This window comes from Botryllus schlosseri, chromosome 7 (assembly GCF_051294905.1).
Source record: "Botryllus schlosseri isolate E-star chromosome 7, Bs_hap1, whole genome shotgun sequence".
In the NCBI taxonomy this organism is placed as follows: domain Eukaryota; kingdom Metazoa; phylum Chordata; class Ascidiacea; order Stolidobranchia; family Styelidae; genus Botryllus; species Botryllus schlosseri.
Genome location: NC_137242.1, coordinates 647,169 through 663,951, shown reverse-complemented (window position 1 = coordinate 663,951; position 16,783 = coordinate 647,169). Strand labels below are relative to the sequence as shown.

Genomic DNA, 16,783 nt, shown 5'->3' with positions numbered 1-16,783 from the left:
ATTGTACATTGAAGTTCTGTACCTCTCTGTCTGTGCAACACCACTCTACCAGTCTAGTACCGGGCCGCAGAGACCTTCATTTTCCCATAGAGACCTCCTCTTTACATCGCCTAGGCCAAGGTGGGTGTCTGATTCCATAGACAACTCCTAGTCGCTTCGACATCTTCCTTTCTTTTCATTGTATCGCATTTTTTGTGGTGTATTGAACTGATAAAATTGCTAATAAACCAATGATGATGATGATATATGACTCGCCGACTTCAGAAGTTGCCCGTCCCTGATCAATAAGGATAGTCATTATTAGTTAGTTGACAGCTCAGGATTTCATTTCGACGTATTCTTACAGATCGATTGATTTATCGATGACCGGTTGCCTGAGCAGAAAAGATGGTTGTCCTAGTACAAGACTACTCCAAATCGTTTCGGCACCTTCCATCTTTTAGCTGTATCGTAATTACGCGTTTTGAATCGATGAAATTAATAATAAACTAGTACGTTATTTCTAACGTTAGGAAAAGGACCGTAAATATATAGCCTGTTTTCACAAGCACGGACTTCAGGATAGTAGCATTCTCATCCTAACTGCGTGCTTGTCACATTTACCTTGAGCCCACACAGCCAACGCACTGAATCAGCACTTCCTTTCAAAATTATCTTCTTTATGGCATAAGAACTTAACTAGCGAATTGTAATACAGAAGGCAAACGAGTCAGCGTACTAGAAACATCGACATGAAGATAGATCGAAAACTGATAATAATGAGCCATGAATTTACAAATCAATGGAAACGCATCCACAAAAATATAGTCACGGCAAAATGAATAGAGGCAGAAACTCTTGCATCAAAATCACGCATTTGAAACAGAATTGGCTGAACGAGATAAAATTGGAATAGACCCATGAAATGAAACAACAGTCGATCGACATTGGCACGTAATGGCCGATCCTCGAAACGATTGTAAATGTGTAAACCCGCAGGAAGAGGCCAAAAATTTGGAAAAATATCAAAATCGAATCAACGTTTCTTAAATTTTCCACAGTATCACACCCGAACGAAAAAACACTGGAAAATAGTTGGCACGATTTGCTCGCTACACCACAAAGCTACACTGCTCAACAGCAATTTGATAAGTAACGACGATATAGAAATCTGAGAATTGCCGAGACATTTGCACAGAAGTCACACGCAAAATTGCTAAAATTGTAATCGACATACAGTGAGGTAGAAATTTCGATTAGCAGGCGGATATTGGTCAAATATATCGGCCGATATATATTGATGAGTTGATCGGCAGAGGTGGTCAATTAGTACTTCTACTTTTCCCTGAGTACTTGTGGTTTTGTGAAATTGTGCTACTTGGTCTTGTTTGTAGACTATTCCCATTTCTAGTCAATGTTTTTAGGCGAACTAATGACTTTTTAAGATTTTGTACGTAGAAAGTAGTTTGGGATGCTATTGCGTCACTTTTTCGAGCGAAACTGTCATGACGACCATGCAAAATAGCAACCGTACCACAGCTACTCATTATATTTTCGAATATTATACCTGTTTGTAGTGTTAATGGATATTTAGTGTTGGTCATGAAGACGTACCCTTAATTTCGAAATTAGATTCATCAAAGTCAAAAATTTGGAATCAAAAACAAATTATGATTTTCTCCTAAGAATAACTCTTGATGGGATAAAAAAAGCATTTCATCCGGAACTTTGGGGTAATCAGAATCAGGGTTGTAACCAAGTCACAAGTCAATCTCACTTTTATAGTTTTGACTCGAGTCAAGTCGAGTCATTTTCAATTCACCGAGTCAAGTCTGAGTCCAAGTCAACGATCAGAGGGTCAAGTCCAAGTCATGGTATTATGACTCGAGTCCGAGTCCAAGTCATTGTGTTGACTGCTCAGTTTTGAGTTGAAGTCTTGTTAAACCCACTTTTTATAACTGCTTGGTGATATCGAATGGTTCGCATTTATAATATACTAATTTTCCTCACTTTTAGCAGTTTCTGGTCGCATTTTCAAGTACCAGTACCAATAGACGAAGTCCCAATAGTTTGATTACTTTACTATTCTTCGAAATTACAATGAAATGTCGGTCTTGGCTGTCTGAGTATCGAGTGATATGACTTGTTTCGAGCCATGCGCAATCACTCGAGTCCAAGTCGAGTCATTTCCGTATTTTGAGAAAATGACTCGAGTCAAGTCGAGTCATCAGAAAATCGTGACTCGAGTCATTACAGTCCTGATCAGAATCTACAAAAAGCACCCTGAAAAATTTTGACTGAAAAACTTAGTCTGAAAAATCATAAAATCCAATGAAAGTCAAAAGAACGTCGACCATTTTCACCATAGTCACAATGTCCCACAAAGCACATGTGTCCCAATTTCAGAAAGATTGCGTCGTCAGCTCCAATGTTTTATGTGTGTATGACTGATTTCCCAATTCGAGCGGTCGCTTAGCCCCTTAAACTACTATTTGAAACTGTTCGAGCACTTTTCAGACCTTATCTTCAGATTTTAATGTATTTGAAATTTCTACTTTCACTTGTAATGTTTTTCCGATATTCGTTTTCAACTTCAAACACGAAACAGTTATAAAATGTTTTTGAAATTGTGGCTTTGACTTGCAATCATGTAGAAATTTAGGGCGTAATTTTTACTGCTACTCCAGTATTAAGTAACTTTGACCACCTCTGCTGATCGGTCCAGTGAAAATCTTCGTTTTCAGGCACATACCGAGCCGCGGGCCAAGACCAACGTATCAATAAATTCTTCTTCGAGGAATTCATTTTCACCGATTCCCAGTCCGAAGAGGCTCGAGTAATTCCCTAAAAAATCTGTAAGTCGCAAACACGAGTCCGGACGTGATTGTGGACTTCAAGGCGGCCGCCTTGTAGCCTTTATAGAACGCCATCACTCCCTCGTGCCTCCAGATAGTCTTGAAACAGTGGATGAAACTGGTGTAGTTTTGAATTTCGCTCACGGTGGGGGCGATAAAGCCTTGAATCTGCGAAGGAACATGTTTTTAGAAAATCCAACTCAAACGGGCTCGAGTATAACTGTGTCAAAATGGTGCGAAACATGTTGAGAGCTTCGAGAATATAATGCCAGTTTCACATCATATTAAAGATAAATTTGGTAGATGTAAAAATATGTAGATTTTATGCGACCAGAAAGAACATAATGACAGTTGTACATCACATAAGGTTTGTAATGACTCGAGTCATGACTCGACTCGTAATTTTTTGTTGACTCGAGTCGATCCAAATTGCTTGACTCGGCTTGTACTCAAGTCATTGCGCATGCGCATGACTCGACCAAGTCATATGACTCAACACATTCTGTATGATTTATTCAAGTCTCGTATATCAGGACCGATAATTGAAAAATAGGCCCAGAAACTGTCTTTTATCTGTTTGAATAAACATGTTTGGAATGAGAAAAATGAATATATTTTGAATGCGAGGCCTTCGATATCACCCAAGACTTTCACAGAAGTGAGTCGAACTGGATACTGAATAGTAAACACTATGACCCGGCCCGTTGCTCCCTGTCTTATACTCAGACTCGACTCGGTTGTGAAAGTGACTCGACACGAGCCAAAACTGTAGTTGACTAAAATTGACCTGTGACTCGGAACCTTACGACTCTGCATCACATGAAAGATAAGTATTTTTTCGAATATACCTTGGATATATATACCTCGAATATACCTTCATTGCACTTTGGGTCAATGCTGAACACGACTTCACAGATATGTCATTTCCATACATGTTTCGTATGCTGCGACCAATAGAAGTTTAGAGCCTTCCAGAGTGGAAGATAGCATCAAAACCATAATTCTCGTTGATAAATTCACTTTCAGTGACAAGGAGCGTACCATTTCAGTACTTGAGAAAACCATCACTCTAATAACCAAGAGATACCTGAAGTCTTTTCTTGACCACATCAAGCGGATAAACGAGCGTTTTGGCGAAAAGCCCGGCTCCACCGCCGCACACAAACTCACACGCGCTACCTGAAAACGAGTCGCATTTTGCCACGTCGGCGTAGAGCAGTGTTGGAGAAATAGAAAGTTCTCAACTTTTCCAAATCAGATTAGAATTAGAATGGTGGCTACACAGTTTAGATAAGAATTAGATAAGAAAATAAAGACTCTCTCTCTCTCTCTCTTACTGAATTCGCAAAAACTTGGAAATTGAATTAAATTCCGAACCAGAAAGAGATACAACAATATCAAGTTCGCTTCATATCAAATCAAAGTTCATCTTTGTAAAAACAAAAAAGACAGATGCCTGTACACCAAGCTAGGCTCGTTTCGCATGATACAGCATTTACGGGGAAACCAATATTTGGATTAGAATTAAAATGGGAGCATTTCAAAAATTATATCAGAATGAGACGCTCCATTTAGTATAACTAAAAAACTAGAATTATCTAGTAACCCAATAATAATACGTCAAACAGTTGTCAAAACATAATCCTCACCTTCTTTAAAATTGTAGCTTAACCAAACGGCTTCAAACATGGACCGGCTCCCGAATTGAACCAGAGAAAAGGGCGCGATTTGAATAATGGACGGCGTCAGTCCTCGATACAACGAAAATAAACCTTCGTTCTTGACCATGTAAGTGGTGGCGCGAAATGACGACGAAAAACGCTGAAAAGGCAAAAAAAATACAGTTTTAAACTTGACGTCCTGAGAGAGAGAGAGACTATAATACAGAGAATTTGTTCATCATTGCAACAATTGGAATTTGACACAAAAAGAAAGATTTGCAGATATTGTTTGAGGTACAAAACTTTAATCTACATTATATATATACATTGAAATGTAAATATATAGATACCCCTGACATAAATATTATTTGAAGAGCTTCTTGGAGGTACAGAACTTCAATATACAATTGAATAGTATATTCCTATTGAAATAAACCTAAATATGTTTCGGCTGACACTCGTCAGGGGTAATCTTCAGCATTTTCACACTTTCATTTGGGTGCCTTGGACTTGGAGTCGACTTTTATCAAAATACACCCAATCGCCAACCATATTTTGTGATATGATTGCTGATATACATTGTTCTTTCCAATTCTCTACTAGTTGCTGACGATTACCCCTGACGAGTGTCAGCCGGACATATTTAGGTTTCTTTCAATATGGATATACAATTCAATTGTATATTGAAGTTCTGTACCTCCGAGGAGCTCTTCATATAACTAATCTTGAAATGTTTTTTGAAGTGGTGACTGACGTACTAAACTTGAACATTGTTTTCCAGACTACATTGCAGTATAATTAATTTCCCTCAAAGACTATCGGTGTGCCTGTTATTAAGTGTTATTGAGTGTGTTATTGTTCAAATCTAGATTAAAACACTCCTCACTGCACAATAGGCATGTTCAAGAATACCTTCATTTTCCCGGATTCCAGGGATTCTGTGATTAAATTGTTAGGTTGCCTACAAAAACGACGCAATTCCAACGTGTCGAAGCGAAGCTATTCGAGTTTTTCATCAATAATTTGGAATTACCCACCGGTCAGGCTATTTTTGCGAATGCGGAATTTTCAACTGCAATAACTTCGCTTCTACCGGTTGGAAGTAAGCAAAAATTATTATTTTGCAAAACTAAACAATTTCACAGGGTTGACAGTAAAATTCGTGTTCACATCTACCGGTCAGAACGGAGCCAAATTGGATGTGCAGCATTTTTTTTAGGAAACCCAACATTTCAATCAGTGAATCTCCGGAATCTGTAAAAAAAGTTATTTTTGAACAACCCTACTGCACAATAGTCCATTTGAATAGTTGACTGCCGACGCCAGGGCCGAAAGACTAGTCCATACTGTTGATATAATGACTCTGACCTTGGGTTCCGTCTGTGCCGCAAATCTCGTCCGCAGTACGTCGAGTGGCTGGGATGCAAAGGTGGCCACGACGGCGGACGCAGCCCCGCATACGCCGTGCGTTGTCATCTGTTTCATGGTTTCCTGCTTGGAATGCATGATGAGCTGATGCACGACCACAGTGAAGAATTCGAAGGAACCAAACTGAAACAGCAAGAGGTGGTTCGCTGGTCAAACTAAGTGGTCACGGTCAGTATTTGACCAGCTGGCACTAGCGTATTTTTTCGAAAAATTTTGCAGCATTTTTCAAAACTGTAAAACACGACCTTAACGGGATGCGAACCCAACAAGCAATATATCGTTGGGTTCAGAATTTCAACGCCGAACCAACTACGCCACGAAGCGAGACAAGAGCAGGGCAACCGAGCGTCTATATCATCAAGAAGACGAGATAACCTTGTTGTAAAAATAGACAAGTTTTAGTTACTTCCTTATAGAGTCCGCAACGTATACCTAGTGTGAAATGTGAATAATTACGTGCTATTCACTGCGACAGAGATGTCTTCTTTCAAACAAGCCATGAGTGACCGCTTTTGCTCAATTAATTCAATAGATACTATCAAAACATGGTAGAGCATTTTGCCATAATAGAATTTTGTCAAAAAGTTTTTACTGCAAGAACTTCGATTCTACTGGTTGGAATTGAGCCAAATTTGGTGTGCAGCGTTGTTTTAGCCAACCTAACAATTTTATCTAGTAGCCAGTGAAATTTGTAAAACGAAATTTGAACATCCCTAATGGTCACATCTGCTTATTTATCAGCTGTTGAAGAAGATCAGATAGGCTGGTCTACATGCCATATCTGCAATACCGTCGTTTTCCAAAATACTAGAAGACTCGCGGCACACCTGAGAATCTGTGGCGGCACCCAGTCTGGGAATCACCGATAACCACTTGAGTTAGCAGTGCGAGCACTCTAGTACTCCGAAAAAGTAGAAGCCGTTCTTTCTTTATCGAAAAAAATACAGACTGTGAAACGTGACTCACTTGCACTCCGCCGTAAACCATGGATAGCATTTGTGCCGGGATGTGCCCTTTCCAAAAGGCTGTGATTCCTTCATCGCGAAATATAACTTTGGTGGCTTGAATGAGGCCTGTGTATCTTCTGGCGAGTCCGGCTTCTGACTGGAGCTAGGATAAATCGCCATGGTTAACTAATTCCTAGTAGTACTGCGACTGATATTGGATTTTTGACCCGATACTGACGCAGCATCTGGCTCGAGGCACGTTTTCAAAACTTCCGCGAATTTATTCGAATAGCTTTACAGCCATTGACATGCTCGGACATGAAATCAACAAGATCTGGGCACAACGAGGTCTAAACTAAGCTAGAAGAAATATATGAATATTCTCAGTGCAGCAGTCACAGATTATAGTTCTCTGACTCCCTGGTCCCTATACTATGATGTCACGAAAATTGCAAATACATTTATCATCTCTACTGGCCGATACCGACGCCAGTATTTCTTTCAAAGTGCGATACAGATTCGATGATATTAAATTTATCTTTTCCAAATTAGAGTAGCTATTTAGCTAGTTATATTAAATCAAACTAGGATTAAAATTTTACTTACATTTTTCACAAAATAGATTAGAATCGCAGCTATTTTTTTGCCAAATTAGACTAGAAGTAGAATTATAACTCGTTTTTCCAAATTAGCTCCACAGTTTTTATAATTAGATTAGAATTAGCATAATCGCTACATTTTTTGTTCCAAATTCGACTGGAATTAGTACTATACCTACGTTTAAAAAAAAATAGATTAGGATTAGAATAATAGAAACAGTTTTTTTGAAATTCGACAAGAATTTGAATTATACCTACATTTTTTCCAAATTGATAGCTATTGTTTTTTTGACAAATTAGACTTGAATTAGAATTATACCTACAGTGTTGTCCATATTAGATTAGAATTAGAATGATAGCTATACCGTTTTTCCAAATTAGATTAGAATTAGAATTCGAATTGGAGCAAAAAAAATTCGCAGATGAGATTGGAATTAGATTAAATACATTTACCCTAATTAGTCTGAGACAACTAGAATTATCTAGATATAAGACAGGGCGTGTGGGTTTTGTATCAATATTTCTACCATGCCTTGTCATACAATTGGAAATTTAATATAGACATATTTTTATTCATACAAGGCATAATTGTACTTCTGCTTGAAACCAGACAATCAGAGCATTATGACCATGGTCAGCGAGTCAGCGGTAGCCAATAGAGTTCATGGTGCATAAAAAACACTATGACTATTGATATACAATGTCTTTTTCAATGCTCTACTAGTTGCCAATAATTGTCCCTGACAATTGACTTCAGAAAATATTCGGGCTATTTCAATTCACAAGCAAAAAGAATGAATTTGTTTTAGTCACGATATGCAATTACTAGCGCAAGTTTTTGTTGCAGTCAAATCCATGGAAAGCTGCATGTGGGCGGCTTCAACAAAATCAATAGCCTGAAAAAAATTGACCCAGTGAATATATAATTTTTGGCGGTCTAGTCTGTATGTACATCAAATCAGAAAGGACCTCAAATTTCAACGATAGTGAAATAATCAAGCGATCTATTTACTTATAGTACCAAATACTTCCAGTAAAAGTTAGTTGCATAAAAAATTGAAAAAACTTTCAGAAAGTTGCATGAAAAATCGAAAAAGTTGCAAAAAATTGCCTGAAACAATAAAAAGTTGCAATTCAAGATTCCTTTAAACAGCTTAAAACACCATACTACATAACTTCTGAGTTTTTAGGAAGTTGAAAAAACTTGCCCTAGTAATCACCTTTTCATTAAGCTATCAGCTCTCCAAATTTTGCAGTTAGGGGTACACTAATCTGCCCAATTAAATTCAGGGTTTGCCGCCAGAAAAATAGGTTAACACTGGTCTGCACTGCTTGCAATTGTAAACAGCGAAAATCTGATAACTTACAAAATTCACCGTGGTTTAGATTAAATCGATGCAACAGGAAAATTTTGGCAACCATGCATGCATACTCGGACAACAAAACAATTCTAATCTAATTTGCAAAATGCTTCTTTGCTCTAATTCTAATTCAATTTGTGACACGTCTAATCTAATTTCTGGTTTTACCGAAAATGCTCCAGGAGAACTGCTGCTGCTGTACAAGTACTGTACAGATATTTGCCATTCTCGTGCTTATGAGTCATGAGGATGAACTCTGTTTTGAAACGAACTTAACTTCATTCAATTTCCAAGCTTCTACTTCATATCTAATTTGGAAAAACACATGTAGCTATATTTCTAATATAATTTGGAAAAACCGCGTAGATATAATTCTAATTCTAGCTAAATTTGGAAAAATCAGCGCTTCAATAGTCACGGTTGAATGGGCACAAAAAGCTTGTTTTTTATCACGCAATAACTTGAAAACTACTCAAGTTATCCATTCAAAAGATATTCACATTTACTCGGATAGACTTCACAATGTTTTGAGCCAAATTTCAGCAAAACCCTAAACTAAATGGAGAAAAAATATATCTTTTTGGTTGATTTGACGTTGAATTACCCAGTTACCCACTATTGATGAATCGGAGTCAAACACTCACCTGAAATCTGATTTTGACCACATCAAAAGGCGAGATGACAGACCTCGTAACAATACCGCCGAGTGTCCCGGAAGCTAAATGGTGGAGAAAAGTAGACCCTGACAGTCGATCCGGGTCATAACCTAAAACCATATCCTTTACTATACGCCAGAAAATAGACAGGAATTTGAAACAATTTTAGACCTGCAGCTAGTGGTCACTGCAGAGCTACAACAGGTAATAATATATATATCGGACAAATCACTAATAGAACGTTCATCGATATATTCAGCCGATATTCAAAACATATGGCATCTAACGAGCTTCTTGGAGCTCTCAAGTTTTGGAAATGCGTCAAGCTAGTTGCCATATACAATTAATAACATATTCATATTGAAATGAACCCGAATATTTTCGCCTGCCGTTCGTCCGGGGTAATCGGCAGCAACTAGTAGAGAATTCGAAAGAACATTGTCCGATTGTTGAAATGTTCTTCCCAATTACCAGCCTAGTTTTGCAATTATGATTGGATTGGGTTGTTACCATTTAAGCCATCCAAACACTAGACATTTGTTGAAATAAAAGTTGTCAGTGAGAAGTGAATTTATAGCGGTAGGCACACAATAATGATTTCAGTTTTGAGGGTGAACCCGACCTAACACGAATAGCATATCGATAAAATTTTTTGTATGAATAGAGTTTGAGCATAGTTACAACTAAACTGAGCGTCAAAGATGTGACAAGGGTACTGAACATTTCTTGGCCATTTAATGTAAATTTATGATACGACTTGAATTTACATTTGAATAAAATATTCATATTTATTCCCGAAGCTTTTCGGCTGACGCTCGTCAGGGGAATATCGTCAGCAATAATGCGAGAATTCGAATAACTATGTTCAGCAACAATATATATCGCTAATTATGACGTCACACAGAAAATATACAAAGTTTGGAAAACAAGAGAACTTGAATTTAGAAAATTATTGAATAAAAATTGAGTGATTTAGGGAGGGAGAGTTTTCTACCGAAGTATATGAAGGATTTCGATGAAATCGTGTACAAATATACCTATAAATGTCGTTGCATTTCATGTGACCATGTGTCAAATATTTGAAACATACAATATAGACGGTCTGTTCAGTGTTCACTGTTCAGAATATTTTGCAAACTACAGTTTGTTATACCTCTTCTATGTGCGCGACAAAATGAAGCTCTTTAGTCTGTAAATTTCGATTCGCGACCGAGAATATTTATGGGTAGGTCACCTGGGTCTATAGTGGCAGCATGGGATAAAATGGAGTTGTCTCTATAGTTCGGCAGAGTGTGTTGCAATCTCGCCATAAAGCATGCTTAGTTAATAGTTACCTTCACTTTTCATACAAATATAAAATATTACATCTTTGTGCCGATTCGTGGTACTTTTCTCGGTTACCGAATCCTAGAAATTAAATGTAATACAATTCATTTTGATTCAATTCAATAACCTTCACCAGCCGACGACCACACGCTTTTGTTGCTAATGTTGCAGATTGTGCATCCAAGCGTGATGTTTTGATATGGCGTCATCGTGGCATCGTAATCGGGAGTCAGGTACCGAATAACCGATATTAGAAATCAGTACATGGATAATCGTAATAATCGTCAAATTACCTATTTTTATCCGATCAAGACACACAACGTACAATCATAGTGTCCTATATGGTGTCGACAGAGCCAAATCTCACGCCTCAGTGAAATTGTATAACGTCACAATTTCCATTTGGCTACAGGCAATTTGACGGTCGTTTTTGACCGGCTTGCCGAGCATTAAATTTGGTAAAACGGGTATCAATCGAAAGCTGACTCTGCACTGATTGCGAAAATATAAATTTTATTCCGCTTGTGGCCCTGGAACTCCCACAACCAGCCTCGAATTTTCATTGTTATGGAGATAGGCATTGGGACGCAACAATGCTGTCTGGCGAAACGAGAGAGTAGCTCAGGACGTAACAATGCTGTCTGGTGAAACGAGAGAGTAGTTCAAGAAAAAAAGAGACAGACACCATTGTTGCGTCCCAATGCCAATCTCCATAACAATGAAAAATTCGAGGCTGATTGTGGGAGTTCCAGGGCCACTAGCGGAATAAATTTTATATTTTCGTAATCAGTGCAGAGTCAGCTTTCGATTGATAACCGTTTTACCAAATTTAATGCTCGGCAAGCCGGTCAAAAATGACCGTCAAATTGCCTGTAGCCAAATGGAAACTGTGACGTGATACAATTTCACTGAGGCGTGAGATTTGGCTGTGTCGACACCATAGGACACTATGGTACAATACAATTTGACCTATCGACCTCGCCTACCTATATTCCTTGTTATCCTTTATAATAACCATTGAGTTATATTTTTCATCAGAATAAGTCACACACAATGTACACAATTCGATGTAATGAACAGATAGGCGGGTATCGAACGACATGCCGTTTTTCATATACTGACGTCAACCTCGGCCTAGAGTGCCCGATGTCACAGTTCTTTTTGATGTAGATCTTTTTGAAGCCACGGCCCTTTTTAGCTCTTTCCTTTCCTTGTGAGGGCTTTCTGTCGTTGGGTCTTTTTCTGGGCTTTTTTTTTGTCGCCGTAAGAACGGCAACGGCGGGGAAGAGGAGCCCTGATAAACCTCCGACGGGAATCGTACCGGATCCGCCCGATTAGTAGGCGCTCATCGTCACCACTGCGCTATCTCCCCCTTTATATACAGTTCGGTTCGGTTTGGTTCATCATCATCATTATCATTGGTTTATTAGCAATTTTATCAGTTCAATACACCACAAAAAATGCGATACAATGAATAGACAGGAAGATGTCGAAGCGACTTGGATTTGTCTATGGAATGGTTCGGTCTGTTTGTTTGTTGTTGTATTCGTGGTGTTTGTCGACTACTATGGTCATTTACACCAGGCCAATTTTCATCATTTTTATTCCGTAACTGCCGACTTGTAGCACGGCCCACTACTAGGCTTTTTATGAGACACCGCTATCTATAGATAAACCTCCAACACTTAGGTAGGAATTCTGGATTCGACCTCGGTCGGACTCGAAAACCCGCAACCCATTGGCGTTGAAGCTGTGAATAATACCACTACTCTATCTCGCCACTAGGTTCGGTTTATTACAATGATATATACACAATATACATACATTATCATTGAATTATTAGCAATTTTTATCACACCACAAAAATTGCGATACAATGAAAAGATAGGAGGGTGTTGAAATGACTTAGTCGTTGAAATCAGACCTGGGCGCATACCTCTAGACGCGATGTCAAGAAGACTGAGGCGCATGCACGCTGAATGAAGAGTATAGGCTAATAGAAGATAACATTAAAAGAACAAGCCATAAAAATGCGGTGGCATCATCTACTTTGTGACAGATCGCCCTACATTGCTAATCAAGTATAAATGTCGTATCGCTATAAAATAACTGCGAGCATTGGTAAAATCTTCCCCAACTGTCCTCCGGCGAGTAATTGTTTTGATACTAAATAAATTTATCGCTGCAGGGTAGATAAATCTCGTTCTATCTGTTTTTATCAGAATAGTTCGCATCAGTGTGTCACTGACCAATGTGGATATTAAAGGATGAGAATTCTGATGGACAAAATACTCTTTCTGACGCTTCTACTCACGTGGGCGACTCTACAATCCCGAGGTGGGTTTGTGCTACGGCAGAATGTGTGGATTTGCAGAATCCCGAATCAGAGCTTAACGAGCGAAATATTTAATCTCTCAAAATACGGTTTTAGTATCTGTCTGTGATGAACGTATTTGTAATACGATAAAAGAATTGATGCTCATAGCTAAGGCCTGGTTAAAAAGCTTAATGCTTAGTTTCTATGTTACTAGCTTAGTTTAGTTTTGCAGATAAAATGCAAAAAAAAAAAACATCTTTGCTTGGCAACATATGGTATCATAGACCGAATGCCGACCGGCTATAATTTCATGTGATATAAGGTTCTTAAAATGTATTGTAATAGGGTATAAGGAAGAATCCCCCTTTGCTTAACACTATATACATAAAGTGACAGATTAGAATTGTGAAAATCGAGATATGGGAGTCAGAAGATCGCCTTTAGGCGAAACTACATTCCTCATATCACGACAAATATTATATATGTTCATTCAGTATGAAGGAAATGGAGTATAGTTCATCCATCACCTAGGGTTATACCATTCGTCCTCTTGTAAGAGGATTTGTCCTCTTTTTTGAGTTTTATTAAAGTGTCCTCGAAGTACGCCCATATGTCCTGTTTTAGGAGAATTTGTCCTCTTTTATGAAAATTTTGGTTAAATGTAAGTGAAAATTGGACTGAAATATAGGAAATTAGAACTGAAGTAGCGGCCCGGCGGGTCATTCGGGACTTGAGCCAGAAAATCGACCTTCGTTTAGTCAACCAACGGAAAATTCATAGAAAGTGGGTATTTCAGGAGTCGATCCGGAAAGATGACCTTTTTTTCTCATTTTAGTCAACCATCTACAAACCCGAAGTAAATTTACCATTTTTTTCGGATTTTTCTCCGGTATTGTAAGTATGAAAATTTTGAAAAAGTGTCCTCTTTTCAGATTCCCAAAATATGGTAACCCTACCGTCACCTATACCGTTGTGAGACTGGTTCGTTTTACGCTACTGATGAAATGTGGTTGCGATAGTGAGTTCATCTGTGAATTCAGACAGTTGATCCACGCGCTTGGCTGATAAGCTAGCTACCACTTGGAGATTATGACTGAACATTAGGACTGTTAAAAAATAACTCTTTTTTCCGGATTCAAGCCAGTCACTGATTAAATTGTCAGGTTACCCTAAAAAACGCTGCACACCAAATTTGGTTTAATTCTAACAAGTATAGGACTCCGCAGATCCAATTAAAATTTTTTATTTATTATGGAAAATTTTTAAAAAAAAATTTCAAATTTTTCTGCCAACCCCATGAAATTGTTGAGCTTTCTTCAAAGACGTTGCAAACCAAATTTGAGTCAATTCCGGCCAGTAGAAGCGGAGTTATGTGAGTTTTTCGGTGATAATCCTCCAATTATCCTTGATTGGTGGATAATCCGCGATTTATCAACGAGGCCAGGTGGGTGTCTGATTTCGAAGATTACTCGAAGACATTTCGACACCTTCGTATATCTTTTCATTGTATTGAACTGATGAAATTATTGTTAATAAACTGCATCAATTGCCATCACCCAAATTGCTGATCTATGTAGTGTTCATTTAGCATGCCACCCTGAGAAAGCGGCGGAATTTACCAACGATGAGAACATGGACGTGGATACGACCCCGGACACGACCCCGGGCACCGCGACTAGGATGAAGAGGTCTTTCCACACCGAACCACGTCTGAGTCTCGAGGATTACTTTACATCGTGCATGCGTTCTTTTCGCCGATTCCGCCCGATCGACATCCAGACCATAGTCAAATTTACCATAGGCGAGACGAACTGGTACGAGCGAAGCGACGTGAACTTTTGCACGTAAGACAAGAGGCTGCTGGGCTGAGCATAATGATTCGATTCGAGTACTTAAATCTGAATCGACTATTAATACTAATGATTCGAGTTGAGTATAGTGAGAAATGATTCACAGTTTCACAGTTTTTTTTCCAAATTAGATTATAATTAGAATTACTGAATTCGCAAAAACTTTGAAATTGAATGAAACTGTGAATGAGAAAGAATTCGTCACAACAACTACTATGACTGTACGGTGTAAGTGTACAGTAATGCGATGGCGACTCGGCACAGGATTTCCCTGCGCGAGAGGGATATTCTTGTAAACAAAGAGGCATTTTCCGGAAAACAATAAATTAGATTAGAATTAAAATTGGAGTATAGAAACATTTAACAAGTTAGATTAGAATTAGAATTAGAGCAAAGTTACAATTCACCAATTAGATTACTGGAAATATTCGGAAATATAGCCTTTTCCGTGACACGTCGGTTCATTTCGCAGGTCGGACACCGTCAACTGCTGGCAAAACATATTATACAGGTGCGTGAATTTTGTGAAGCGTTTCGGGGTTTCTTCCGGTCATGAAATTAATCGCAGGGTACATAGATATCGCCGTTTGGTGATAGTAGAAAATGATCTCAAAGTTCGAGCAATATCAAAGTGCGGGTGCGGGGAACGATGGGGGCACCGACATCTTATTCATATTCCGGTAGAAGGAAGATGTAATTCGCTTGTATGTTACATGATTAAGGTATATCAAAATGATTGAATACTCCATCAATTCAGGTCTATCATAATCGCATTATAATTCCTTTGACTGTATTTCTTCAGATCGGTGTAAGCACGATTTTACGGAGCTTATCGATTTGCTATGTTTTATCATATTCAATAACACGCAGTTTGACTCTACGCAGGTACATGGACCGGAATTCAGAACTGTTTGCGCCTGCGATGATATGTATGCGAAAGTACGGTGATTACAGAGGCAACCCTTCAGGCAACTATATATATATATACTTATACACTCTGAGCGAAAGAAAATGTGTTTTCACACCCACGATATATGGGTGTAAATATACACCCGTGTTCTACGAAACCAGCTCTCAGACTTACACCGCGATATAAATCGAACACAACATTTTAATACAAATCATACTTGCACGCAGTGACGTAGGAAGATATGCGCGTACGATTTATAACCGCGATATGATGCTGAGTTCAGAGGTTATGTTTGGCTTACCACCGATTGGGTGTGAATGCACACCATTTTCTCACGAGTATAACTTCTCTTCTAAAGCGAGCCCCATAAGCAAAAACTACCAATCTAATTAGTAGGGATGGTGTGAACCTCTGAAAGGTTCGGGTTCGTGTGAACGCGAACCTTTTTGAAAGGTTCGGTGTGAACGCGAACGTGAACCTCGTGACGTCATATTGCTAATTCCAACCCTACATTTCAGGGAAGTGATAGCCTTGCAATACCTAGCGACGATTCGGGCCACATAATGCCACAATGCTGAAATTGATGTTTTAGACGTCTACAGATGTATCTACTGGGGCAATCAATTGATATAATCATCCCAGAAAATCAATATCTTGCGTCGCTTTGCCACAATTTCGACGAGAACTTGCAAGGGAATATAAGCTTACGCCTTAACGGTCAAGGTCAGGCCAGACAATGTATTCGGCGTCCCGAGTATTGCTAAGTTGATATTGAGCAGAGTGTAAAATGGGTTTCCCTACTTGCTACCGATGTTACCCCTTTAACAAGTTATACAGCAGTAGCCAAGACCCCAATCCACGGAGTAGGTTTTTATGATACAATAAACATGGAAA

General features: G+C 38.7%; 2 protein-coding genes and 1 long non-coding RNA gene across 3 annotated transcripts in view; 2 read left to right on the top strand and 1 right to left on the bottom strand.

Annotated features, from left to right (window-relative positions):
• Positions 1-16,783, top strand: part of LOC145443113 (uncharacterized) — a 197,055-nt gene that overhangs the window by 62,838 nt on the left and 117,434 nt on the right. The gene's annotated exons all lie outside the window — the stretch shown is intronic.
• LOC145443088 (mitochondrial thiamine pyrophosphate carrier-like) lies at positions 639-11,163 on the bottom strand. Its single transcript, XM_080321084.1, has 6 exons — positions 9,475-11,163; positions 6,890-7,033; positions 5,864-6,046; positions 4,484-4,655; positions 3,922-4,013; positions 639-3,002 (listed from the first exon to the last, which is right to left on the bottom strand). The coding sequence occupies exons 1-6, from the start codon at positions 9,604-9,606 to the stop codon at positions 2,787-2,789; spliced, it is 939 nt and encodes a 312-aa protein (XP_080177210.1). The 5' UTR covers positions 9,607-11,163; the 3' UTR covers positions 639-2,786.
• LOC145443395 (uncharacterized) lies at positions 13,027-16,075 on the top strand. The gene is made up of 4 exons (XM_080321367.1): positions 13,027-13,149; positions 14,718-14,973; positions 15,452-15,490; positions 15,865-16,075. Exons 1-4 carry the CDS (start codon positions 13,080-13,082, stop codon positions 16,073-16,075), a joined length of 576 nt encoding a protein of 191 aa, XP_080177493.1. The 5' UTR covers positions 13,027-13,079.

Bases quoted from the DNA above. Each gene is read 5' to 3' on its own strand.
- LOC145443088 (XM_080321084.1), bottom strand. From the start codon at position 9,606: ATGGTTTTAGGTTATGACCCGGATCGACTGTCAGGGTCTACTTTTCTC. The intron at 6,047-6,889 runs GTGAGTCACGTT...TTGCTGTTTCAG, and splicing joins TGGTTTACGGCGGAGTGCAA to TTTGGTTCCTTCGAATTCTT. The intron at 4,656-5,863 runs GTCAGAGTCATT...TTGCCTTTTCAG, and splicing joins CGGCACAGACGGAACCCAAG to CGTTTTTCGTCGTCATTTCG.
- LOC145443395 (XM_080321367.1), top strand. From the start codon at position 13,080: ATGAGAATTCTGATGGACAAAATACTCTTTCTGACGCTTCTACTCACG. The intron at 13,150-14,717 runs GTGGGTTTGTGC...GTGTTCATTTAG, and splicing joins GGCGACTCTACAATCCCGAG to CATGCCACCCTGAGAAAGCG. The intron at 14,974-15,451 runs GTAAGACAAGAG...TTCATTTCGCAG, and splicing joins AGCGACGTGAACTTTTGCAC to GTCGGACACCGTCAACTGCT.